At 36.9% G+C, this 27,348-nt stretch overlaps 1 protein-coding gene across 5 annotated transcripts in view; it reads left to right on the top strand.

The window, feature by feature from the left end:
- BRCA2 (BRCA2 DNA repair associated) overlaps positions 1-27,348 on the top strand; it is a 35,832-nt gene that overhangs the window by 2,483 nt on the left and 6,001 nt on the right. For 2 of the 5 annotated variants that reach the window (XM_042014091.1, XM_042014094.1), the window contains exons 4-20: positions 1,813-1,915; positions 2,698-2,750; positions 2,856-2,896; positions 2,995-3,106; positions 4,677-4,732; positions 5,678-5,792; positions 8,537-9,700; positions 10,518-15,287; positions 16,477-16,569; positions 17,937-18,006; positions 18,405-18,823; positions 19,802-19,992; positions 20,566-20,753; positions 21,085-21,255; positions 21,567-21,918; positions 22,617-22,772; positions 24,862-25,006. In XM_042014091.1, coding sequence (XP_041870025.1) covers positions 1,813-1,915; positions 2,698-2,750; positions 2,856-2,896; positions 2,995-3,106; positions 4,677-4,732; positions 5,678-5,792; positions 8,537-9,700; positions 10,518-15,287; positions 16,477-16,569; positions 17,937-18,006; positions 18,405-18,823; positions 19,802-19,992; positions 20,566-20,753; positions 21,085-21,255; positions 21,567-21,918; positions 22,617-22,772; positions 24,862-25,006 — 8,199 coding nt within the window. The remainder of the gene's footprint in view (positions 1-1,812; positions 1,916-2,697; positions 2,751-2,855; positions 2,897-2,994; positions 3,107-4,676; positions 4,733-5,677; positions 5,793-8,536; positions 9,701-10,517; positions 15,288-16,476; positions 16,570-17,936; positions 18,007-18,404; positions 18,824-19,801; positions 19,993-20,565; positions 20,754-21,084; positions 21,256-21,566; positions 21,919-22,616; positions 22,773-24,861; positions 25,007-27,348) is intronic. The other 3 variants (XM_042014092.1, XM_042014095.1, XM_042014093.1) reach the window with 3 other exon arrangements.

The raw sequence follows: 27,348 nt of genomic DNA, 5'->3' as shown, positions 1-27,348 counted from the left end.
AATTCAACCTTGTGATAAGCTGATAATATATATTATGCAGAGTTCTCTGTATAAAAGATACTGTTGTAGTCCACATACTCTGAATACTGTTAATATAAGGAGATATGAACTTATTTGTATAACCTGTTGAATGTGAATCAGAGTGGATTTTTTTTAGCCATCTCATTTTTGTTTTATGCAATATTTCTGAAAATCTTGTCAAGGGAGAGAATCATCCTTATCATGACAAAGTGTGAGGCAATCTGTAGGGCCCTCCTTAACCTTTCTTGGAAAGATTTGGATGCACTAAGCTCTTTTAAGTTTCTAAAATTGTATGTTATGGAAAGAAATTACATTTTTCCATTTGGAAAAGAAAGGAATTTTATGAGGTACTTCTCATACATTATTTCCAAATCCCAAGTACGTCATGGGAGAGTACATGTCGCTCTGCTCCTTCCTGATGTACCCGCCCTCCTTGGATGGAGAGAAGAATCTTTTCTATGGAGAATGTAAGCAAGATTGTATGTAAGAATCTCTTCTATAGAAGAGTATTTAACCCCATTCCTGAAGTATCTGATTGGTACATCTGCTGTGTCTGTGTCCTTCTGATAAGCTTTTCTAACCAGGTTACAGAGAAACACAGAAGACTCACTTTATTACCAGAATTGTTCTTAGATTGTAAAGCAAATTCTGTGAAGGGTTAGAGCTGTGCTCCAGTTCAAGTATACTTTGTAACCCTACTTCCATGGAATATTGCTACTCTCTTTGTTTTGCCGAAGTTTGCTGCTGAACTTCTGCTGAGAACATGTTTCTTCTAAATGTAGCTATTTGTATTTTACAGTGTTAAGTCCCTAGGGAATTCTTGGTTTCAGGAATTTCATTTGGCAGTTTCGTAGATGGCAAAGAAAGGAACCTTATGATTGTTTATTTCAAAATGGTCAGTTTTGCTCTGCATATGTGCCAAGTTCACATGTGACTGCCCAAGATACTATATTTTCTTGGTTAGAGCCAAATGGCTCCTGTGAAAACAAGACATGATGGATTTCATACTTCGATATGGTACTGGGATGCAGCTGTGCTGTGCATATGAACTCAGGAACTCAGAAGCAGAGAGAAATGCACAAACTAAAGTGTAATTTCTGATACTAAGGTTGTTTGGAAACTTAAAAGTAGAAATTTCTTTGAGTAGATGCTTGTCCATGTAAGGGTCTCACTGTTCAGAGGATTCTGCTGCTTTGGTGGGAGCAATCTTTCTCCTTTTTGCTTGGAGATGCTTTGCAAATAAATAGATGCTGCTGACAGTGACAGCGACTCCAACAACAGTTCTGGAAATAATTTTTGCTTTTTGCTGCTTATTTGAATCAGTAAGTGTATGACTGAGTAAATTTGAGGGGAAACAGAGCTCTGTTTGTATATAAGACCTCTGTTTGTATATAAAACCTCTGTATTGTATATAAGAATAACTTCTGCAATGACAAGAAAGGCACAATGCAGTACGTTAAAACTGAAATGAAATATGTGACTTGATTAATACCAAGAGAATAAAGTGACATAATGAGGGGTCTTTTTGGCTGTGCATTTGAAACATGTTTGATAAAAACATTCTATAGTACAACATTTGAAGCATTGCTTGGATATAAAATCTGAACATATTTAAGATACTAGAACAGAAATTAGCATTGGGTTTTGGGGTTTTTTTGGGGGTTCTTTGAGTGGTTTTTTGGGTTGGAGTTTTTTCTTTTTTTTTTTGAAAGCTTGGTTTTAAACATCAAAGTTGAAACTGTTACCTGGAGTTTTGCAAAGTTGTGTTGATTATTATATTCTATGTTGTAGATAGAGAGAATTTGATAAGCCCAAATAATACAAGAAGAAAAATAGACCAAGAAAATGAAATACTTTCTTCTCCTGGTACCTGCTACAACTGCCTCACTGCTAGGTATGCTAAGTCATTCAACACAAATAGAAAATAAGCTGGACCTTAAGCAAAAAGCAGTATTTAACCCACCATATTTGACTGTTGAACTTCTTAAGAGCAGTGAATAATCTTGTATGTCTGATACGTTTATGATACTTGTAGGTTGCTAAGTGAGTTGAAAATGAAACACTAGCTAATTTTGAAAATGTCCTTGCTTTCAGGTGATTTTCCTTCCTGTTTTTCTACTCTTTCACAGCTGGAATACATAATTTTTTAACATTATTTCAGCTTTCCAAATCCTCAACATCAAAAGAAAGAGTAGTAGCAATGTATCGTGTGCTTCTCAAGTAGTAAAGCTCTTTATAATATTTACTGAGGTTTTTTTAATAATAGCCTTGATTTTGGCACTTAAATGTTTGTATTTCAGATAAATTTTATCAAAGTACTCATGCTGATTATAAGAAGAGTTGAACTAGTTATGTGATTAAAATCAGTTAAGCCAATTTCCCTAGTTTCATACAGCATATTATAACATCGAAATTTGTTACTTGTCAGACAAATAATCACTGAAAATTAAAATATTTCTCAAAAGAAACATTTTACAGTTTATAGTAGACTTATAGTAATGTTCAAAATATTGACTGATGGTTAGGAGAAATCCGTGGTTTATCTAGTCAGGGAAATAACCATGTGCAAAGAAAAAAAATAATGGAAATAGTAATAGATGTCATGTTTGAAATATTCAATTATTTTCAGAAATTGAGAAGTACAATTAATATTTTGGTTTTAATTTTGTTTTGCAGTCCAGCTATTTTAAGGAATACTTACAGAACACCTCAGAGAAATAATATCCCTGGTTTGTATTTTTTCCTTTTGGTTCTACAAAATATTTTATTTCTCTAGATAAAAATCCTCATTTTTTAGTTACTGCTTAATGTCCTTTTTACATAATGTTTTTTAGGACCACATGGAAGCTTGTTTTGCACACCAAAACTTTCAGAGGTAGAGATTTTATTCATGCATTTTTGTGTCCTTTTCCTGAATTGTACATTAGAATTTGGCATAGAAATTATATATATGATTGTTAAATGTATTTCTAGGTTAGAACTCCAAAATGTATTTCTGAAAGTCTGGGAGCAGAAGTGGATCCAGATATGTCCTGGTCGAGTTCTTTAGCCACACCTCCTACCCTTGGTGAAACAGTGATAATAGGTATTTCTAAAAATGACCAATTGCTAAGAGTTAAAAACTGGGTTTGACCCTGGAAGTTCACTCAGTATGAACTGTTTGGTTTTTTAACTAAAAAAAAGACAAAATTCTTACAGAGATACTTAGTGGGTGACTTTAGATAATGCAGCCCTAAACAGAAAACTTTTCAGAAGTTTTCTTTCTTTGTCTGAGGGGTTAGGGACTATAAATTTAGAAATAACGTAGCAAAGCATAGGAAGAGGATTAGATAATGTTTGCTTCGTCCTATCACAAAACTAGAAACTATTGGGCTGAGTTACATGGGTTTGTTTATGAAGTGTGAGGAGGTGGCCTGCTGAGTAAACCTCCCACCAGCAGTGTTGCCTTCAGCATTTTTAACCACTCTCACTGTGTCTGCCATCATTTCAATCCAGCGAGAGAGACTGGGATACTCATCCAATTTAAGACCCGAGCTCCTGGGTTCGTATTTCCTGGGTTGTTTGGACAGGGCAATTCCTGGAGCTCATTTACTGCACAGCTGCACAAACAGCTGTGTCAGCAGAGCTGTGAATGAGAATGAGTGGGTGATAATTGCTTCAGTGGTAACCAACAGTGATGATAAACATCAAGCCTCAACCTAAGGTGTTGGAGAAAGTGAGATTTCATTAGCATATGATAAGCAAAATGAAATTTGACTGTATGATTTGTTGATGAAAATTCTTGAGAAAATGGGAAAACCTGGATGTGTCTCCTTAGCTCCTGACATCGCTCTTTGTCATGTTGTTAAACTATCACTCTATAGAGCATGTAAAGCATATTAAGAATGAATGCTGGAACTGGGAATCTCTTTTGGGAGGAAGGGGGTGGTACCATTCACAAGGCTATGGAGTTGGGCCATTTTGGGTGTTCTTTGGTCCAGAAAGGTGTGAGCTGAAAAGAAAGGCTGGCGGAAGTATCCATACCTTAATGATGATATTCTGGGAGATGAGCTGTGGTTTGAGCTCTCATTCTCCCATGTCTTGGATAAGCCTAGTATTTTATACTAGTGATATTATACTCTCTGCCTACTGCCACCTGTGAAAAGAAAGAGCTGCTACACAGAACCTAGATGCTATGTCTATGAAACATTTTAATATACTGCTCTTCAGGCATTTTAAAAATAGGGTTCACTTTCTCATTTTGTAACAAAAGCAAAGATAGTACTGCTATTTTGGGAGGAAGTGGGGAAAAAACCCAAATTCCTGACAGGATTGAAGATCTCATCCAGATCTTTGGACAGAAGAAAAGGGGGAGTAGTGCCATAAATAACTGTTTGAAAGGGGAGTGGCAGTGCTGTTTTAAGGAAACATAGCAGAAACCATAACCTGTGATTTGCGGTGGTTTGTGCTGTTACAAAACTGCTTTTGTATACTGTCCTTCAGCCTCATCTGTATGACTTTCTAGCTAGAACTTTCAGTTTTTAGTAGTTTATTTACAGAATTGAGTGGCATTTAAAATAATCCAATGAAACCATCCCAAAACACAGCTGTATTTGAACACAGTCAGCAGATCACTTGGGAGAAAATAAATTGACTTGTCTGTCTTTCTTCTAAAGCTAGAGAGAATGATTCTATTTCTGGAGCAAAGCAACAGGATGGAAGGGTTGATACAGTAAGTAGTTCTAAGAGCTATGTTGTTCTTTAATTTCAGTTAAGCTATTTGGTTACATGTTTACATGCCTTGAGCCAAGAAGAAAAAATTCTGTCGTTTTCAGTTAAAGCTCTCCTATCTCGCTGTCTTTAAAAAAGTTATTTCTCACAAAACTAAATTTGCAGTATATGGGTATAGAATTTGTTTTCACAAATAACCCTCTCTGAGAAATATTTTTTGCTGTGTTTATTAAAAGAAAAAACAAACCAACCCTTCCCCCCTCTCCCCCTCCACAAACAACTTGGCTTCAGCAGCACTCAATATTACTGAGAGCGAAATCAAACCTAGGAACTGAATTATGCTACTTATCTGAGGATTGGTTTGTCTGGTTTTTTCCTACTTCTGTCAAACTTTTGGAAGTTACTCTCCGGGAATAACTTCTTTCTCAACCACTACAATCAAGAGTTGAAATTGAGTTTTCATTTCAGTCCTTTGATAGTGGTCGGGAGAGTTCTTGCATAATTGTAATTTTACTCTGTGTATGTGAAAGCTGAATGATTATTGAGACTGAAAACCAAGGATGGCACTAAAAGGATTCAATTACAAATTTAAGTTTGATCCTTAACGACCTGAAACTTCGCAGTTGACAAACCGTTACAAGTGAAAAAAAGCAGAACGTCTTTGTCCTTTCTCATATCTCCTTTGTTCCCTTTTTGAGAGGCTTACAGTAAACTGCTGAACCCATTCACTGCCCTTAAGGTGACTGTAGAATGGAACCTGATTTGCATCAAAAGTGGGGATTATCTGCCTATTTGTTTTTCACATGTACCTGTGAAAATGCTATCTTTCATTTTAAGAGATGGAGCATTAGTCAGGTACTGCACTAAATGTTTAGAGTTCTGTCCTTGACTGTTAAAGGGACACTTATTGGTACATAATATAACAGCTTTTGTCTTTGGTTTGCAGATTTTGCACAACTATTTTTCCAAGCATGATGAATGTCCTGGGATAAGTGATGCAAGTATGCTGTCTGTACCAGAGCCAGTAAAGCTAAATGCTGAAGATGACATCAAAGATTTGGGTATGCATTAATGCTTTACCTAATGAGTATTCTGTGAAGCAACTCTGAGGATAAAACTACGTTCTGTGTTTTGGGCTGTTGTTAGGGCTTGTTTGTTCTGCCAGCTGTATACTCTCAGTCCCTGAATTTATTCTAGCCTTAAAAAAAGGGAGTGTCTGTTGAGTCAGTGAATTAAATCAGTGTCCTGGTTAAACCATGAAAGTCAGATTACGGTGCCACTGGACAACAACCAAATTAGTACTGTGAAATGTGTTCACTGCAGCTGGAGAGGTGAGACTGTGGGAGAGCTGAGAGAGAAGAATGGTACAGGCTCAAGGGGGAGCAAGACTACTGCTTCTAGCTATTGAATAGGCCTAACTTTATCATGAAGTTTCACCTCAGCAGAGTGAGCTTGTTTTTTGATCTTGCTGTATTCTTTCTTCATTTACTTCACCCATTCAAAATAGGTAGTTCAAAATGTGAAAAAATCTTTAGGAAAAAAGAATGTTTTGGCTTTTCTTAAATGAATGCAGAAAATATACAAGACAAGGGAAAACATGTTTTCATTCTGTGTTTTTAGACCATGTTAGTGAGCAAGTGGAAGTGTAAATTCCAGTGGGAAGTTTTTTTATATTTTTTTGAGTTGAGAAATGATGGCAGAAGGGGAGATTATTACCAGAAATTTGTTTGGCATGCATGGGTGTAAAAGGGTGCCGTAGGGATTCACGTGGGCTAGACAGGACATTATATCCTTAGGATTGTGTACCTCCTTATCTGAATTGAATGGACTGCCTTAAAAATAATGTTTGGTGGTACATGTAAGAACTGTGAAAGAATCAGTTTAGAATTCGATAAGGAGGGCTGAGAATGCTGGGGTCAGGAAGCATTGTTGCTTGCAGTGTTACGCTTGCTGTTTTCATATTGTAGGTTCATATGTGCTGAGAAGAATGTGTTTGGTAGTAAATGTATTGAAGTAATTAGTAAAATACTTTTAGAAATTAAGGACAAATGAATGTCTTGCTCTGTGTTCCAGTAGGTCGTATTACATTGCATACTACAGTAGAGAAGACCAGTTAAAACAATGTCTGAGAAAAATAAGAGCGAGAAGAAAACCATTTGTCTTAGAGTTCCAAATAACTTGCAAATGTTTCCTTTTTCCTATGTATTCCCTTTTTGATAATAATTAATTTGGCATTTGAAGATGCCATGTGAAAAAAGGACACCTCAAACCTCCACATTTGTAGCTTTCAGGTATTGGTTTTCTCTGGAATAGTGTTGTATGATCATAAAGTACAATAAGTTGTATTAGGTATACATTTTATTTCAGTTAAAGAAAATAAGAGAGATCCTAATATATCAAACCATCAAATATTGCCCTCCAGTGAGTTTAGAAGTCAAAATGAATTTCCTTGATTTTTGTTTCTCCCTGGAGTGAGACTATTCAGTGTACAGACAGTATCTGTACAGTCCTTCAGATAATCCTTGTTTTCTTTAATCCTAAAAGGTAATGTCTCTTGTTTAAGTAAGAAGAAATAAGCTGTGTCTTTTTAGAAAGCTCTACTGACAAGTTATCACAGGATGAAAGAATATGGACACAGAAGTTGCTTCAGAGGAACCTATTTCAGTAAAGGAAAATTACCTACCTGTACACTCAATCTGTAGTGTTACAGTTTCATCTTTTTGAGATGCCATTTACCATGCAGGCCAAAAATAGAAAGTAAAGAGAATGAGTAACTTTCTATGTCTACAATGTTAGCATGAACCCATAATGGATGTATTACAAATAATTGGATGTGTGTGACCAAGTACTGGGAAATCTTCAGTGGGCTTCCAAATGGAAAATATTGGATATTAGGCTATTTAAAAGTTCTAGTAGGGAAAGTTATAGAGTTGTAAATTAAAGAAATTGTGCCTAAAAAAAGCTTATGGAAAAAGTCGAGCTATTGGTTATGTGCCATGGGAAGACAAGAGGAGCATGATGTTTTCTAGGTACTTCATTATGATTTCTTTGATATGAAAAAGGCTTAAAAAGTATTCCGTAAATGAAATCTAGCTATATTTTTGAATGTGGACTGTTCTGATAAGTGGGTCTCATTTCATACATTTGAGAAGGTAATATTTTTATTTGGCATGTATAAGCTCTACAAAGGAGGGTTTGGGTTATTTTTTCCCCATTACATGTTGTTTCTAAACACAATCAAAAAATTCTCATTATTTTTCTAATATTTGTTCCAATCATGGAACTGTGTAAAAGCTTCCTTATCAATTAAAAGATTGAGAATATTTCTAGATCTTTCTAGATACTATACTATTTTATTCATAGTAGAAGTTAATCTTTATATAAGATTATATATGTCTATATATAGCTTTAGCTGCCAGTTACAGATAACCATAGGCAGCTCTTAACATGTCTGGTACCTACAATCAGGTATAAATTTTGGAAGAAAAACATTGAAACATTTACCTTGTCAAATTTACTACTCATTCTCTGTCTGTAGGGGAAAAAATGCTCTTTTGAGACAGCTAGGTTTCATCTTGGCAACTTTAACCACCACAGAGCTCGGGAGGCCAGGGCATTTACATGTATTTCCTTTGCCTCCTGTCTCCTCTAACAGCTGCTTAGTTTTATCTTTACCAGCTCACTCCTGAGTAAAGGTAATGACTATCAAATTGAAAGCTCTACTTATCAATACTGTTCCCAAGTTGTTTTCTAAAGCTTAATTTCTTACTTCTTTTCCTCTCTTCATCTTCTCTAAACTCTTTAGAATCGGAGGTGTTAGATGGCTTACTTGGTGAGATGGATAGCTTTGAGGACACATTCAGCATGCCAGCTAAGTCCAGTGGAACTCTTCTGCTGATGCCACATGCTCTGGATGCAGTAGAGAAATATGAGATAAATCCAGATAAAACACAAGAAAAGGGGGATGTTCCCTCTGAGCAGCCTAATAGAAGAAAGACTGGCATTTCACATGAAATCAAAACAAATAGCTGGACTGAAAACAGCCACTCTACTGGAATGAATGGTTCTTTACTCCAAAACACCAGTGAAGATACGGGAGATGGTAAAGGTGGCTGTTTAATAGGACACGAAAAGGAATTGGAATCACTTAGGAGCACAGGAGATGTGCGTGATTATAGAACACACAAGTCCTTTGAGATTGAGAGGCCTGTGAAAGAACGTGTGCAGTCTCCATCAAGCCAGTGGTCTCAGCTGAACTTATCTGATCTTGATGTAACTCACCTGGAGATGTCTGTATGTAGCTCTCCACCCTGTGACTTACAAGAAAAGTCAGTACTAAGGGCCAAGGATGATGCTGTGGAAACATCTTTACTGAACGCTTCAGGCTTGATAAAAGCACAAAAGCTGTTGAGTGTCAATTTGGCAGAAAAATGCTATGAAATGAAAAACACTGAGAACAACCCAACATCAGAAATAACTTCAGTAAAATCTGTGTCGTTGAGTGTTCAAGATCCACAGTTAGTAAAAGGATGTGCAGCTGAGGTTTCCAAAATGAGCTTCTTAAACTGTAATTCTTTTTTAATTGAACATACAAATGTCACTGAGTATTCTGTAGTCTACAGTGGCAACTTTTCCAAGCATTTAAAAGCAACTTCTAAATCGGTCATAACTGATGTTCTGTCTCACCCACTTGTGTATAATGCCACATCTCCAGATAACTATGACCTACATTTAATAAATAGTGAAAATACTCTAACAAAGTCTGGTTTTAAAAGCCTGAAGATGTTACCCAGCTTGAGAAAGAGATCCAAGAGATTTATTTATAGAATAAATAATACTTTACTGTATCAAGAAGAAAAAATACAAAAAGAAGTAACCTCTGAATCACCTATTCATACTGTATTACCACATTCGGAATCTGATTCATACAAGTTTAAAGGCTGTCAGGTGGCCAGTGATGTTGAGCAAGGTATATAATTAAGCTTTTCATCATTTGTGGAGGATTCATTATTTGTTATGAACCTTTCATGTAAATGTTTCAGATAAAATCATGTAAAACTTTCTGTTTGTGGAAAAGTAGCTGTGCAATTGGGAATCAACATATGGGATTGGTCTGTTATATAGTGATAAGGATTATTATTCCTTTTCTGGAATAGAAACTTCCACCCAGAGCCATTATTCTAATTGACAAGCTTAGTTATCTTTGTCAGTGCTGGTTATACAGCTGTAGTGTCAAGGGCCATTCTGTCTGAGTTGATAACTTTTAAGTGATCGTAAAGAATGTTAAAGGTGTATAGTTAGTTTTCTAGAATTAGGTGCTTTAAGACTCTACATCTGTTTCTTCCCAAAAGCACAAAATACTTTAAAAAACAATGTAATGAAAGCAAGCACATGCTCCTACTTTTAGAAGCTGTTGTTCTTGCTAGAATTACTTTATATTAGGAGTTGAAGTACATTAAATTTGAAACAAATCCTTATGTTGAGACATGAGGAGTTGAAGCCCATCTTTTCAAATTTCTTTACAACTAAAAACTCATTTTTTTGTTTTTCACCTTGTAGCATTAACTGCAGCCAACTCTTGTTTCTGACTGTTAGAACATAATTAGGTTAAACAGACCTCCAGCCTTGTCAAGGCATTTGCATTTGAAAACAAAAGTGATCCTTTGGGTTCTGTTGTTAAGCTTGTGTAGAAATGATCTAATCAGTCGAAATTTTATGAAAATCTGAATCTACATTTGTTTGTATACATTTATTCACATTTTTGTCTGTAATGTCTTCTCTTGCAGACCATTTTCTTCCTTCTGACAGAAAGCATTTGGAATCAAATACCAGGACAAAGAACTTCAGCACTTCTACTTTAAAAATGGATATAATGGATAACTCAGCCAATAATTCCTTCAGTGATAGGCTGAAACAACAAGACCTGAGAGACTTGGGGGAAAATGCAAGACAGGATCAACCTGCTACATCAATAAAATGCTTAGAAGTATCTAATACACTGAAAGAAGACACAACAAATTCTTTAAATAGTGAGATTATTTCAAATATAAAACGTAAAGTTCTGACTTCAGCATGCCTAATGGCAAGAAAGCGTTCCAGATTTCTCCCTAAAAGCTGTTCTTTAGGGAAAAGTGAAGATAAGGACATGAGTGCTAATGTGGATGATGGAGCTGCTGTACCTCAGAGCCTGAAAGAGCTTGGGTCTTCTCACAGGGAAAAGGAACTCTTGGTTGATATGCACAGTGACTCTATATCCATGACAAACAGCATTTCCCATAGTACTTCGTGTCATATCAACTTTGGCATAACTGGAGTCAGTAGTGACTGTTGCAATAAATTATCACCTGGTAAAAGGCATGCTACAGACCAGAGGTCAGGAGCTGACTGTAGAGAAGTACACAGACTCTTGGGAATAAATTGCTCAGAAAATGACAATACTGGATTAAAACAAGCAGAGGAAACAGATGCAGCTGCCTTTTCAGAGGATGTAGCCAACAATGAAGACCCAAAGCCAGCTGAAAACAACAAAAGTGCTCATGCAGATGCATTCAGTAATGTAGCTGTAGACATTTCTAAAGAATTATTAGATGGTGTAGATAATAGTTCTTTAAATGAAGTAATTTCTACGGAAGATAAACAAGTAGCACCTATGTATTCCAGCAAAAAGCCAGACAAGAACCTAAAGTGTAAAGCGGAATCATCAGTGAATCTTAATGCATGCAGTTTGAATCTGGGCTTCAGTGGCTTTCAGACTGCTTCCAATAAGCAGATTAAATTCTCTGAAGCCAGTATAGCAAAAGGCAGAATGCTGTTCAAAGATATTGAAAATGAATGCTTTGAAGCCTCTTCCATGGAAACAGTCAGAAACTTTTCAAATCAAGTTAAAAAGGAAAATACATTATTCTCAGACTCAAAAAGCAAGTTGGGCAGTAATTTATCTGATTCTTTAGGTGATTCACAGGCAAGTTTTCTTGAACCCAGGCACACACAGTTTATTCCACATAAAGTTGGCTTGTGTAAAAGCTTTCCTAGAACTCCACAAGCCTTGCAAGAAGCAAATCAAACCTTGACAGCAAGCCAAGAAGCTGAAATTGCTGAACTTTCTAGTATCTTGGAAGAAACAGGTAGTCAGTTTGAATTTACACAGTTTAGAAAGCAAAGTAACACAGTACAAAGTCATGGCTTGCAAGAATTAGGAACTGAAGAAACACATGGAACAAAGAATGTAGAAAATTTTTCTGAAACAAGGAAAGATGTGGAGTTTTGTAGCACTTTTAAATCTGAAAATCAAGTAAAAAAAGACAAGTATTGTCAGGAGGAAGACACAAATGAAGGCTCTGAAGTGGTGAAAAAGGAAAAAGAAAATGCAGTGGTTTTCCATAAAAACGACAAAAAGGTTACTTTTACTAATTTAGACATAAATGAAAGTAGAAGATCTGATGAGAGCTTTCCCATAGCTAAGCAGGACAGCTTTTCTAATTTCATAGGCTTTACTTCAGCTGGAGGTAAAAAAATAACTATTTCAAAGGCAGCTTTGAGTAGATCTGCAGAGCTCTTCAGAGACTTGGATGATGATAACTCTTTGTTTAAATCTGAAACTGGTACTAGATGGCACAATTCAAATGCATCTATGTCTTCTGACAGTAATTTTTTCCGATGCCTGACAAAAGGAAGCAAAGAAAAAGCTGTTCGTGTTCCAGATTTCAAAAGCACAAATGCAGTTTCCCACACAGGTTCTGTTTCCTACCATGCACAGAATAAAAATGAGGAGAATACTAGTACAGCTTTTAAGGAAAATATGGAAATTAAGACAAAAATATCAGTAAATAATACTGAAAATGTTAGTTTGAGTAGTATTAGCGTTATCAATGGCCTATTATCCACTAAAAATCATAAGCAGAATTATAAAACTTCCAAGCAATTTTTAAATCGAGGAGATGACGAAGGCAATTTGCTAGACAACTCATTAGATGTAGCATGTCTAGAAGATGCAGTTACGACTGCAGAACACAGTTTAAATATATCATATGAAATGGAAATCCAGTCTCCTAACCACAAAGGAGAAGACAGAAAGGAAGATGAATGTTTGTCACCAAAACTTCAAACTCCAGCTGATGGTGATATATCCATTCCTGATGCAGCTTTGGATCATTCTCTGCCCTTGTTCAGTGTACAGTGTGGAGAAAGAGATGTAAATGTTTTGGAGAACTCTAGTGAAGAAAAAAAAAATTGTAAAAATGTGGAAGAAGACACCACCCATGATAAGAACCTGCTAGTGAATGAAAGCAGAATAATTATAGGTTCTTACCGTCATTATCAAACACCTCTTGAACAAGAGGTAAACGTGGGGGAAAGTGAAGTGCAAGGGAGTTATCTGACCAGTTTTCATACTGCTAGTGGCAAGAAAATAGCAATTGCTGATGGATTTTTGGCCAAAGTGGAAAAGTTTTTTGCAGATGTTAATGTAGGAAAGGAACATAATGACAATTTTGAGAATCTCATCAAGAAAAGGAAATGTGGTAAAAGCTGTGTTAAAGACTGTGATTTATGTATTGACTCAGAAAAACTTAACTTCAATGAAAAGTTTGTTCCTGAAGGACCTGAAGCTCAGTTTAATCAGGTGATAGAGAGCAGTCCTATTAAGCATGCTGCCATTCTTGATTCTGCTAAAGTAGATACATTTGTTGATCCAGGTGAAACTTGTGAAAAAAGTTTGGTAACCTCACGTGTGCATAAAAAAGCTGATGTCAGACCTGGAAAGTCAGAATTGGAATCCCTTGGAGGACAGAAGAGTGACACTTTAAGTAGAACTTGTTTGTCTGAAGATGGAAAATTGCTTGCAGAGAAAAAGGTGGACTACTCACCAAGAAAGAGGGATGATTCAGAAAACACAGATGATTTTCCTGTGCACTCTTCTGCATCTCTGCATTTAATGAAGGTACCAAGTGACTTTGAAGACAACTGTGTGCCTGGAGATACAAAAAATACTTTATTTGTTGAGGAGAGCAACAGTAAAGCTGATCAATCACTCCTCTTAGATTCAAAAAGTAGCTGCTCTTACATGAATGGTGACAGTAAGGAATTCGACTTAGAACTTTTAAATGAACCTGCTGCTGATAAAAATTGCTTCACAGACACTATGGTTAGTGCTTGCCAAAACCGGTCACTGGTCAGTCTTCCTGAAAAGGAAATTAAGTTTAACAGGTTAAAAGAAACAACACTTAATGTTGAAAAGCAAAGGGGTGATCTGAAACAAACCATGTTTAGCACAGCAAAAGGGAAAGCCGTGTCTGTTTCAGAAAGTTCATTAGCAAGAGTCAGACAAATGTTTCAAGAAGACTGCAGTGAAGCTGTAAAATATGAAATTGAGCCTAAGTCAAGAACCAATCAAACAGAAATTGCTAGAAATTCATCTATAGTCCTTCACACTGAGTGTCCTAATTCTGCTAAATTTTTTAATGCTACAACAAGCAAAGAAGTTAATTCAGCCACTTCCCAATTTATTAAAGTAAGTGCAAGTTCTAATGAAAATTGTCACCAAGAAAGAAGCACATCTGCAGATGCAAAATCTGTTTCAAATTCTCAGAAGCAACACTTTGAGCAGAGTATTAAGCTTTTAGGGCACTTGTCTGTTCCAGATAAGCAGATACAGCCAGCAGGTGCTTCTACAAGCAATTTTGGACTTTTTAGTACAGCAAGTGGAAAGCCTGTACAGCTTTCAGAAGAGTCACTCAAGAAAGCTAGACAACTCTTTTTTGAAATGGAAGGTAATCATTCATCACATGTTGAAGAAGCATTTTTAGTTGAGGAAGATGTAGAAAAGTCTAAAATGCACACGGAAGTACTTTCTAGGAAAATGCAGGTAGTGTCATCAAAAGGGGAAGAAAATACAAGCAGAGAAATTATTTCAGATCCTGCTTTTGGCTTCAGCACTGCAAGTGGAAAGCAGGTAAAAGTCTCTAAAGATGCCTATCAAAAAGCAAAGGCAATTTTAGAAGAATCTGATTATTTTTTGAGTAGCGGGCTTTGCACTACAGATCAGCTTAGTTCAATTAAAGAGGGTGGTCAGCATGTAAAATCTTTAACAGATAAGGTGATCTCAGAATTCAAAACTGAAAAAAGCTGCAATCAAGACTCTGACTTTAAGAGCATCTGCCCTCAGGAAATGAAGTCTTTTCCTAGCACTTCCCACATCAAAATGCGTGGACACACACCCTACAATCAGAAAAACAAGCAGTTAACATCATTTAAAACGAACTTTCAGCAAGAGGAGACTGAGTCTTTTGGAAAATGGGAGTTGAATCTGGGGTCAAAAGCAGAGTCTGAAGCAATTTTGTGCAGTGATACTGCTAAAGCAGAAATTAATACTAATCTTCAAAATCCAAAAACTTACTTGGAAGTAGAGGCTGTAGAAAGTGCAAGAGCTTTTATGGAAGACAGTTCTTCCATTTCTGGGGTTCAAATTAATGCTGCGCAGACCTTCAGTGGCAGACTGGATAAAAATTTCCAAAATAAGACCTTTGGGAAGAGGCACTTTGAAGAAAACAACTCACTTGGTACGTGTTTATCTTACATATGTTCAACTTCATATTTCTGCATATGTTTGAGGTTTTGGGAGTTTTTTTGCATGTCATATTGATTTTTAAGTCACAGAGACGTGCAAGTTCTTTCTCTAGATGTCAATTGCAAAAACTCTTCTTGCTACAGGGTAGTTCATCCACACTTTCCAGGCTTAAACGTGCACAGTAGAAGCTAAATTTGTGATTAGTAATTTCGAAGGTGTACAGGTTTGCTGTTTTATCATAAACTTACAGAAGAAAGCTGCTGCTCCTTTTCTCCCTGAGCAGACTTCCTTCTTTCTTTTCCTCTCTGTACAAATCTATTGTTTTTTCATTGAAAAACGAGTAGCAGTATTTTAATTTTCGTGGTTTTGTTCGTTGTAGGTGAGGACAATGTTTTGCTTGTATCAGGATTGCTAGTCTGATACGAAAAATAGTTGTTGGTCTAAAAGCAGCTTCTTGCCTTCTGAGACTGATCTGCCTAGGGCTGAGGTGTTGGTACTTGATGCTTGCACAGACACCCAGACCAGTTCAGGGACCTGGGCTAGCTGAAAACTACTTGTGGAAGGGGAGATTGCAGCAGGGTCCCTGCCTGGCTGCACAGGTTCAGGTACAAAGGTCAGGCAGGCTAGTGCTGGAAAGTTTGGGTAGGTGGCAAAAGCCAGCTTGAAACAGCTGTGTCACAGCTGAACCCTGGTCTTAGTTACAGCTTCTGTAAAAGATGTGTTACTCTTAGTATTTGGGGGGGACTCTTCGGTTACTGAAAGTACAAAGAGAGATGCAGGTGAAGTGCACTGTGAGAGCTGTGCTGCTGGAGTGCACTGTGATGCACTTTCTGAGGCAAACTGAGTGTGTTTGGTAACTTCAGACTTACAAACTTCCTTTTGGGTGGAAAAGAATTACCAATCACAAAAGTTTAATAACAGACTTCATTGTATGGAGTGTTGTTGTCACTCTTGGTAACACAATCTACAGTCACTCCATACAGCAGAAACTTTTGCAATTTGTGGTGAGGTGGCTCTGTGTTTGAAAAGGCCATTAAAGACATGTGTGGTCTGAAAACTTGCTAAGTCTGCTTGCTCTGACTTCAGTATTTTATTTAGAAATTACAGTTATGTTGTGCAGATTGATAGGATACTGAACTTGAAAGGCACATCACTTTTAAAATTCTGTGTTTTTATTCTAGGAGAACCTCCAATTAAAAGACAGCTTCTGCTTGAATTTAACAGAACAAAGAATTCCCCCAGATCTTTGAAAGCTTCAAAAAGCACCCCCGATGGTAATTTCAGTCATCTTGTGTTCTAAGCAGTAATCCAGTGTCAGTTGTTATCGTCAGAGTTCTTCAATTTCTAATAAACAAACATATAATAAGTTTGCTTAACTACTGCATTTATCAATGTAGTCATGGAAATTTGGGGAAGCTGCTGTGGTGATGTTTCTGCAAACTTGAAATCACATGATTAATGATATGCCTTATTGCATAGAATCTAAATATATTACTTCTGCAATAACTCTGGTTTAATTTCCAGTTCAGGAGGAATTTACCTGGTTTCTCACAATCCTAAATCTCACAGATTCTAGTCTCAATAGGAAGAATGCATTTTATTGATTAATCTACAGAATATATTTTACTGATTACCTTTGTATTTTCTGGTAGATAGTTACTGGTAATATACTTACTGATAGCCATCTATATTACAGGTGCTTACAATATTTTGAGCAAGTAATGTGGAAGCTCATGAAAGTGCAATCAAGGTTTCAAAATTTGAGTTGATGTTTTATGTGAAGCTAGTTACTGATTGGGATATTAGGATAATATGATTTTGGCTACAGTTTTCAATAATAGGATAAACTGTATTCCTTAAGGAACTTGTTCTTTTTAAGCACTGCATGCTCTCACTTAGAATTCAGTAGCAGGATTCATCAAATCTATTGTTCTAGGCATAGAAGCCATGATTTGAAGTACTAAATGGAATTTGTAGATTGCTGCCAGAGAATAATTTTATTCCTTTCATGTGTCAGTATTCTCCTACCCTGCAGCAGGACCTAAGCAGTGTTATTTGTTGGCAGACAACTGAAAACAGTTCTAATCTCCAGAACAGTCTTGCCTCTGACTTCTAGAACATGTGGCATCTTGTATATACAACTTCTCATATGAAACTTCCTCTTTGCAGCATAAGGGCATAGCACAAATGAGTTTACATTCCAGGCAAATATGATTTAGTTACATTGATAATTCAAAGATAAGGATGTGCTTCAATAACGGAAGGAGGAGTTTGTGCAAATGTGCTCTTTTCTGTTGTAACTTCAAATAAAAGAATAAAAGTTGCTGAAAGAGTTCTAAATGGAATGGTGAGCCTACCTGGAGTTAAATATATGATAAACATTTCCCTTCTAGGAGTTTAAAAATATCTTGCTGGCTCAGGAACACAAACTCTTGAGAGCTCAGCATTGTGATCACTTATCCCTTAGATCTCTCTGTAAAGATGTTTAAACAAATATTTTTGGGTGCAGGAAAGAATAAAGCTGTTTAAATCCACTCTGAAAACTTTTCTATATATCATTAATATAGATAAAACATGTGCTGTAAATTTCTGTCTATGTAATGTGCCATTGCAAACATTTTTTTTTCTAATTATCTTACAGGCATTTTTAAAGACAGAAGAAAATTTATGTACCATGTGCCTTTAAAACCCATAACTTGTCAGCCTTTTGGGTGAGAAATTTATTACATATTTTAGAGTTCTTCTAATGCAATTTCTTAAAATCTCACAAGCCTTTGTAACTTTCTAAAAATATGCAGTAATAATTTGCTACCCAACTTTATAGAAGACTTGTAATTTTACTTCAAAGTAAACATTAAAATACCATATATCACATGCTGTTGCAGTAGACCAGTGAGATGCTGAACAAACTATATGGTGTTACACTGTGTCTTTCCTCAATAGATAGAAGTCAAGCATTCTGTTTTTAAAATACCAAAGACTGGTATTTTCTCATTTTTACTGATACAGTATTGAAATTTGTATTACTAAATGAAGAATACAAAACTCCTGACAAGGATTTCTGTCAGGAAGATGAAACCTGTATGATTAAATGTTTTCATCTCTGTAGCTCAACTAAAGAACGACAAGAAGTCAAGAATCCTACCCTTACTCTGCCAGATCAAGACTTCAAAGGATTCCAATCTAAACCTGCCATTTTTCAGCACTGTGCTCTGAGGCACTCTTCAGATGGTACTGCAGGGGTTTCCACTCCGTGTAAGGCCTCGGCAAAAGAGAGTGAAGAAACAAGAAGTTTGTACAAATCTGGCAAAGCTGCAAAAACTTTTATTCCACCCTTCAAAACCAAGCTGACATTTTCTACATGCGAACAAGGCAGCAGCAAAAGATGTGACTCACCCATCAGCAAAAATATGACCAAAGAGATGGAATTAAATCAGATCACAACTGAACAAAATAATGCTGACCCTCAAGATCACCAGTCTTGCATGCAGCATGCAGCAGACACTGACCTAGAAAATGGCAATTTAGGTACCTATTTTCAGATTTTACTCACTTAACTATTGTGAATACTGTCAGAGTTAAACCTTTGAGGGGTTTTTGCATTTTTTGTCAAACTTTTTTTTCTTCAATAAGAAGGTTCTTTTTGAAGCTTTTTATTGGCAGAAAATTGAGGAAATTACTACTTCCCTAATATTTTATATTACACTCCTAAAAAAGCATATGCTGCTTATCTCCAAAGTTAATTGAGGAGATGAAACGTATTTCACACAGTGCTTAGAAACAAGATAGCTTATGTTTCATTTGATACTTGATTTTTCTTATATACCTCATAGGTAAAATAGTCTAGGAACCTTAAGTTAGCCTTGCTATACTTCATTCACTTTTACAGAAGCTTGTTTTCATTCCATTTGCTAATTAAAATGTAGACTTAGCCATATAAATGGTTGGTTGTGTCATTTTCAAAGAGGCAGAGTTTAAATGCTCAGCTGTTCAACTTAAGAATGGCGGCTTATGCATTCTAAGGTCTCTTGAATGTTCTGGTGTGTGTTATTTCTACAATTTACAGTCAAGTAATCTGGATTTTTTTTCAGGACTTGTGTATAATTGAACAGGTATGAACATTTGCAGAATTAGATTATGCATTAACAGGCCAAAGTCTCAGGATTACGGACTCTGTAGCCATCAACTAATTTCTCTTCATTTGTAGTTTTCAATGAGACTGAGTTCAGTCTGATGAGAAGAATATGTAGATGGAAGTTTAGTTTAGGGAGTTGTATAAAATTAATATAAATATATAATTTGTTTCATATAAATATTCAAGCACCTTCAGTAAACACTGGTTTCTAAATGCATTAAATTTTGAATACTTAGACTTGCAGTTTCTAAAAATCTACAGAGTGGCATGGAAAAAATGCTCATCTGAATCTGCTTTTGTAGTATGACTGTGTATCTTTATTTGATAATACTTGTAAAAGGTTTTGATGTTCTGGGTTTTTTAATTTGCAGCTATGGCCAGGATGGTGACAAATCTCCGCTGTGCCAGAGATCTGCAGGAAATGAGAATTAAAAAGAAATGTAGACAAAATATTCGCTCACAGCCAGGCACTCTTTATGTCATTAAAACATCTGCAAGCAATAGAATCTCTCTGAAAACTGCAGTAGAAGAGACATCTCCTAGCTTTTATTCTACAGAAGAGGTATATTGATATATTTTTATTTTCTGTCTTGCATCTGTTTCTCAAGACTAGCAAATAAAAATGCAGTAGCTTTTGAATAGATATGTTCTTCAGTTTTTAGGTAAGTATTTACAGTAGCTGTTAGACCAGTTGCCACAGTACTTAAGTAGCATATGTACAGCTTTAAGACTGTTCCAAATATTAAAGGTCAAAAATGTCTCTAGTGTTACAATCAAATGGGAAAAAAATCCATCAATTATAATGCATATTAAGAACTGGTTTAAAAGAACAGTTAAATTTTAAGCTTGGGTAAATCTATATGAAAATACTCTTGCTTTTGGTATAGTGAAGGTACAAAACCTACTGAATTTTTTTAAGCACTTCCAAAGAACACAGTGATGCTGTTCTGCTAAAACAGTGGTTGGGAATTCCTCCATTCTCCATGGTTTACATATGAAATGGCAAGATCAGACAAAAGCTGCCTCAACCTTAAGGAAATATTTAATCTGAATTTATAAGATTGGATATTTAAACTCTCAGCTGAATTCCTACTGTATTGTCATTAATTTGTCTTTTTCATCTGATTTTTTTCAGCTCTACAAATATGGTGTTTCAAAACAATGCATACAAGTTAACAGCACAAATGCAGAATCTTTCCAGTTTCTCATTGAAGACTTTTTCAGTAAGGAGTATTTGTTAGCTGGAAATGGAATGCAACTTGCTGATGGAGGATGGCTCATACCTACAGATGAGGGAAAAGCTGGGAAAAAGGAGTTTTACAGGTTCTGTTACTTACAAACTTGAGACAACTATGCTATTTATTAGTTAGCAATTCTCTTGTCTCCCAGAATTAATCCAACTCAGTGATATTTTAAAGCATCTGACTACTTTTTTTTACTGTGCATTTTTAGTACACCTCTGTTAGTGTAAGTAAAGATATTATAGGATTGTAAATGTACTATGTAGATTAATGTTGCTAGTGATTGATCTTCACTAACCATTAAAGCAAAGTCAATTTGGAAAATTTCTGGCAACAGCGTAAATAGTCTAAAAAATAGGCAAGTTAAAATTTGCCATGGATTGCAGGTTAGTTTATTAATAATTTATCTGCAGAGCCCTCTGTGACACTCCTGGTGTGGATCCCAATCTAATAACAGAGGCCTGGGTTTACAATCACTACAGATGGATTGTATGGAAATTGGCAGCCATGGAAGTGTCCTTCCCAAGTGAATTTGCTAACAGATGTTTGACACCAGAAATGGTCCTGTTGCAGTTGAAATATAGGTATGTGTATAGCAATATATTGGGAGCTGTAATTTGTGTTACTGTGTGCTTTCTGGTTCATCAGTATGACAAAATAAGCACCTCTGCCTTGCATTTACTACTTAGCAGAATACTTGTATTGTTAAACTTACCCACAGCAGTATTAAAAGCATAGTGCATGTTACTTGCAAAAATGTAGATAACATTTGCTATGCTACAGTGGTGCTTAATCATGTAGATTGAGTAAGCAACAGTTTGCTACAATTTTGTTTAAAGAAAAACAGTGTGATGGATTTTGTTTGCTGTTACAAACCATGAATTCTTTTTTGTAGGTATGATTTGGAAGTTGATAAAAGTAAACGATCAGCAATCAAAAAAATAATGGAAAGAGATGATGCAGCAGGTAAAACACTTGTACTGTGTATTTCCAAAATCATATCGCTGAACACAGTTGTATCTCCTAGCAGTAGCAGTAAGAACATGGAAAGTAAAAAAGCAGCAGCTCTAATTGAAGTTACTGATGGCTGGTATGGGATCAGAGCTCTTCTGGATCCGCCTCTCAAAGCTTTATTAGATAGAAGAAGGCTGACTGTTGGTCAGAAGATCATAGTGCACGGAGCAGAACTTGTTGGCCCTCAAAATGGATGTACACCACTGGAAGCCCCAGATTCCCTTATGTTAAAGGTAAATAAAATTAGTTCAGCTTGATTGGATGTGACTGAGAGATGTGATAAATGCTAATTAGTTGAGGCACATATTGTAAACAGAAAAAATTATTTGGCTTTACAAACAGATAGAGCTTTGCTGAAGTTTAATAACCAGATTTGCATGACATGACACAAGGGTGTTACTCAATAGGTTTGGAAGATAAGTATAAAATAGTATAAAATTCTGCCAAGTTTTGCTATGTGTTTTGGCCGTTCCAGCTCCTTAATCTAGTTAAACACCAAGTTACAAAAACGTATTTATCCATCACAGACAATATGGAAGTTGGAGGAAGAATGCGGGGGAAAAAATAAGTCATAGGAGTGTGGACTGGTGAGGGAGGACCTTGGCTCATTTGAGGATGGTTAAAGAGCTGGGCGAAGTTTCAGAGTAACATTGAAATTGTTCCTCTGGTACAAAGCAATGGTTTGTCTCATAGATTCTCATTTCCCAAGGAATTCTAACTCATCAGACTTTTAGGTTCTGTTTAAAATACATTTTTCAGTGTGAAAGGAAACCTTTAAATTAAAATGTGATCTGCTCAGGTTACAAAAGTGATTTATTCATCATGAGGTCAGTGTGAAAATAGATATGCAGACATTCCTGTAGATGTAATAAGCTGGACATAACTTTGACCTATCAGTGACAGTTTCTCATTCACGATTTACCTTATTCAGATCTCAGCGAACAGCACTCGACGTGCACGATGGCACACAAAACTAGGATTTCATCGGGATCCCAGACCTTTCCCTTTGCCTTTGTCATCGCTTTACAGTGAGGGTGGTGCAGTGGGGTGTATTGATGTAGTTATTCAAAGAACTTATCCTATTCAGGTATGGTATAAGTATCTTATGAATCTAACAGATTTTAGAGATGAGATCTAAATTATATTAATTAATTGCTATATCATTCCTCAAATCAAACACAATATAGAGAGCTAAACATTTTTTTTAAATATACCATTATGTGTAAAATGAACAGGAGTGGTTCTTGCACTGTGCATGTATTAAGTGTTTCAGCACAGGAGTATTCTGCTATAAGAAGAATTTGAGTTTGGGCTCAGTATCTTTTGGTTGACTTTGCTTTCAGCTTCAAAAAGCCAGAAATAATTGAATTTCAATTCTGGACTCTAAAAAGTACAGCACTTGTTTTAAAGGAGAAAAAAGAGTTTCAATTCCAAGTAGAAGTGAAACCCAGTTTGTTTTATTATTAACATATTAACATAGAAGTTACATATTTCTAGCATTAGTAGGATTAATTTTTCTTATGTGTAGCTGACCGTATTGTATAAGTTCTTTTATTTAAAAATATGGCTGAAAATACAGTGTGTGATTATGGTATAAAACAGGGTTAAAATCTTTTAAATACCACTTGATATCGAGACATTTTAAATACGGTCAGACTTCACTGCAACTACTTGGTTTTATAACTATACCAGACACAAAAAGAAACAATATTTTTGTTAGTAATCAATCATTTTAATGTTAGCAGTTTAACCAGGACATAACTGCCATATTTTATTAACTTTTCTCAGAATATGTTATATGTGGCATGTACATCTAGGATTCTTTTTTCATTGCCTTCTTTCTAAGGTATTGTATAGTTATTGGTGGATGTAGAATGAGTTCTGCAAAGGTACTAGCAACATTTGGTTTGGATCATTACTTTGCTATTTAGATCATTAGTTTAATAGAGGAAATTGCAGCACTTACTACATGAGCTGCCTGGTAGAACAACCATTTATTTAGGTCTCAGAAAGGGAACTGTAATCTGTAACTGCATCACAGTAAATGGTTTCCAGGCTGGGGAGGAAAGTGGTGCTTTATATCTGGCTATGTCAAGAGATTGCTGTACTTTTTTCTTTTTTAAACACTGAGACTCTTGCTCAAACATACCAAAATTATAGGAAGATTTGGGCTGTCTGTCTCCTTTTACCTCAAGAGTCAAGGAGTGTAGGAATCACAGTACCCTTAATTAAAGGTGTCATACTGTAAGTAATGCAGGAAATACATGGTGTGCAATTATTAAGGTACACAGAGCCTATTTCAACAACTCACTGCCTCATAAGGATTAGTCCTGCAACCTTTTCTTATCCTGCTTTCACTGTACTCTCCTGCTGCTTCTCTGTTCAAAACCTGGAGCTCACCTGGTCCTGTTACTTAGCTAATTTAATCCATTAAACCAGGAAAAAGTAGCTAATAATAATTTTAAAAACACACAATGAACTGCTGTCTGTTGAATTACCAAACTGATATGACCTGCTCAGGTCAGATGCGTGCTGGAGCCAGTGCAAGGGAGAAGACAGAATTGTGCAGAAAAGGGGAAGGGAAGGGACCACTTTCAGCAGCAGTGGATCTCCTTGTTTGAGTCACTGATCTCTTCAAATCAGGCAAGCCAGTTCTGGCAGGGTTTTTGACAAGGCTCTAGTCCTGCAGAACCATTTCAGTCAGAAAATGTTTAAGAACATCTGCAGAACTACATAATAGTTCTTTTACAGCATCTAATCTTGGGTGTGAAAACAGACAGCACAGCTGATGTGGAAATACAAGTTGGGTAGAATGCAGTCGGGTGTATTCTTAAGCATTGAGTTTGATGGCTTGTATTTTAATGTATCTATCTGTGGGATCCATTCATCTTCTAAACTACAACACTGATACCCACTACTTGAAGCTCTGTTTTCTTCAGCTCTTCAATCTTCTGCATCTGGATACTGTTCCATTCTGTCTGTGTGTCTCTAAAGTGAAAATTTACCAACCAATGCTGTGGGGTTTTGCCTTTTAACTTTTATACTGAAAGAACTTAAGATCTGCTGCCTGTTAATTTTTAGTGTTTTTGCTTAACTGTGAGTATTTAAGGGAAGCTAGATAATGTTAAAAATATTTTTTAAAAAGTCTGGGTTTAATTTTAATGTTTTTATTTCAGTGGATGGAAAAGACGTCAGCTGGTTCTTATGTTTTTCGTAACAGCCGAGCTGAAGAAAGGGAAGCTGCCAAGCACGCAGAGGATCAGCAAAAGAAACTGGAAACTCTGTTTGCAAAAATCCAAGCAGAATATGAAAAGCATGAAGGTAAAGCTTTCATTCTTTCAAAACTTGTATTAAGAACACAAAAACATTTTTGATGTTTGCAGAAAAGTGTAAAGAAATATTCAAAAATCTTCTCTGGTGATAAAGAAGCAGAGACAGGATTTGGGGTTATTTTCTTTGTTGTTGTTTTTGTTTTGTATTGTTTCAGGTTTTTGCTTGGTACACTGTGTAGCAAGACCTTTCAGTACAAAACGGTTACATGGTTATTTGTGTGGCTTTGCAGCTACCTAGGAAATGCTTCTTGAACATATTGGTAGCCAGGCCACTAAAAAATTATCCTTAAGATGATGCTCAGGGAAGTGTTCCAGAATTGTAGAATTCTTAATCCTTCTCCTCAAGGGCATGACACTGTAGGATTTCACCAAGAGGTGGGCACTGCTGGGATGTGTCTCAGTAGACCTGAGCACCAAGACTGAGCACTGAGCATCTTTCCTCATGAATAATTGCATGACACTGCAGATACTGAGGTCAGTGGAGCTGCTTAGTGGGACAGAGACTCTGGTGACACAGACCATGAAGAAGGCTGAGTTACTGAATGACTGTTTCACCTCACCCTTGATTGGCAATCCCAGGCCCTGGAGACCAGGGGAAATTCTGAAGGAAGGAAGACATAGCTTGGTGGAAGAGGATCAAGTTAGAGAACACCCAAGCAAACTGGACATATGTAAGTCCATGGCTGATGATGGGATGAAATCAAAAGTGCTGAAGGAGCTGACTGATGTCTGTGAGGCTGCTTTTGATCCTCTTTGAATTATCATTAGGTGATTGGTAGAGGTGCCTGGAGACTGGAAGAAAGCAAATATGTCTCCTATATTCAGAAATGACAGGAAGGAGCACCTGGAAAACTACAAGCCAGTCAGCCTTACCCTGATCCCTGAGAAGGTGATGGAACAAATAATCCTGGAAACTGTTAACAGTCACATGAAGGACAGAAATGTGATTTGGAGTATTCGGCAAGGATTCACCCAGGGGAAGTCATGTTTGACCAACCTGACAACCTTCTGTGATGAAGTCACTGGCTTGGGTAGATGAGGCAAGAGCAGAGCTGTTGTCTACCTGGACTTCAGAAAGGCTTTTGACACTGTGTCCCTTAAGATCTGCAGAGAGAAGCTGGTGGGCTGGATGAGCAGGCAAGGCAGGAGGATTGAAAACTGGCTGAACAGCAGGGCCCAGGGGGTGGTGATGAGTGGCACAAAGTCTGTTTGGAGGCCAGTGGCTACTGGTGTATGCCAGGGATGAGTACTGGGTCTAGTCCTGTTTTAACATCTTCGTTAATGATCTGGAGAATGCGGCAGTGTACTTTCAGCAGGTTTGATGTTAAAAATTAGGACAAGAGGATCATGCTGCCATCCAGAGGGATCTTGGCAGCTGGAGAAATGGGCTGACAAGAACCTCATGAAGTTCAACAAAGCAAATCGCAAATCTTGCACCTGGGGAGGAACAGTCCCATGCACCAGTACATGCTGGGGGCCACCCATCTGGAAAATAGCTTGGCAGAAAAGGCCCTGGGGGTCCTGGTGAACAAGCTGACGGTTGTTGCCAGAAGGTCTAAGGAGGTGATCCTTCCCTTCTGTTTAGGCCACACATAGAATGCTGTGTCCAGTTCTGGGCTCCTCAGTACAAGAGAGATATGGACACACTGGAGAGATTGCAACAAAGGGACATTAGTGTGTTTAAGGAATTGGAGCATCCGACATAGGAAAGGCTGAGAGAGTTGGCACTGTTGAGCTTGGAGAAGAGAAGGCTCAGGGGCATCTGATCAGTGTACATAAACACCTGAAGGGACAGTGCAGAGAAGATGGAGCCAGGCTTCTGTCAGTGGTGTCCAGTGACAAGTCTAGAGCCAAATGGGCGCAAACTGGAACACAGGAAGTTCCCTCTGGACATTGGTAAACACTTCTTCACTGTGGTGGTTGACTGACAGTGTTGCCTAGAGAGGCTGTGAAATCTCCATCCTTGGAGATAATCAAAAGCACACTGGATGTGGTCTTGGTCAGCCTTCTCTAGGGTAACCCTGCTTAAGCAGGAGGGTTGGACCAGATGACCTCCAGAGGTCCATTCCACTTCAACTATATTATAATTCTGTAATGGGTGACACTGTCCACCTTGCCAGTGATTTCTAGCAGTAGTTCGAGCATGGAATTCTTAGTTGAAATCAGAGATGGCTTTGTAATTCTTACCTTCACTGCTGTGACCTTCTGCGTGTCAGTCACTTTGTGTGTTATGTTTGATAAAGTTGTCCACATGGGAGTCTGCTATGCTGAAGGAATTCATCAAAATGCTGGCAGCAAAGTGACTTACCTAAGGAGATGTTAGTAGTTTAA

This window comes from Corvus kubaryi, unplaced genomic scaffold, assembly GCF_017639235.1.
Source record: "Corvus kubaryi isolate FWS band 111438036 unplaced genomic scaffold, C.kubaryi_AGA036_p1.0 split1-65, whole genome shotgun sequence".
NCBI classification, from domain to species: Eukaryota; Metazoa; Chordata; class Aves; order Passeriformes; family Corvidae; genus Corvus; species Corvus kubaryi.
The sequence above is the reverse complement of the archived record's forward strand: the minus strand, read 5'-3'. Positions and strand labels throughout refer to the sequence as shown.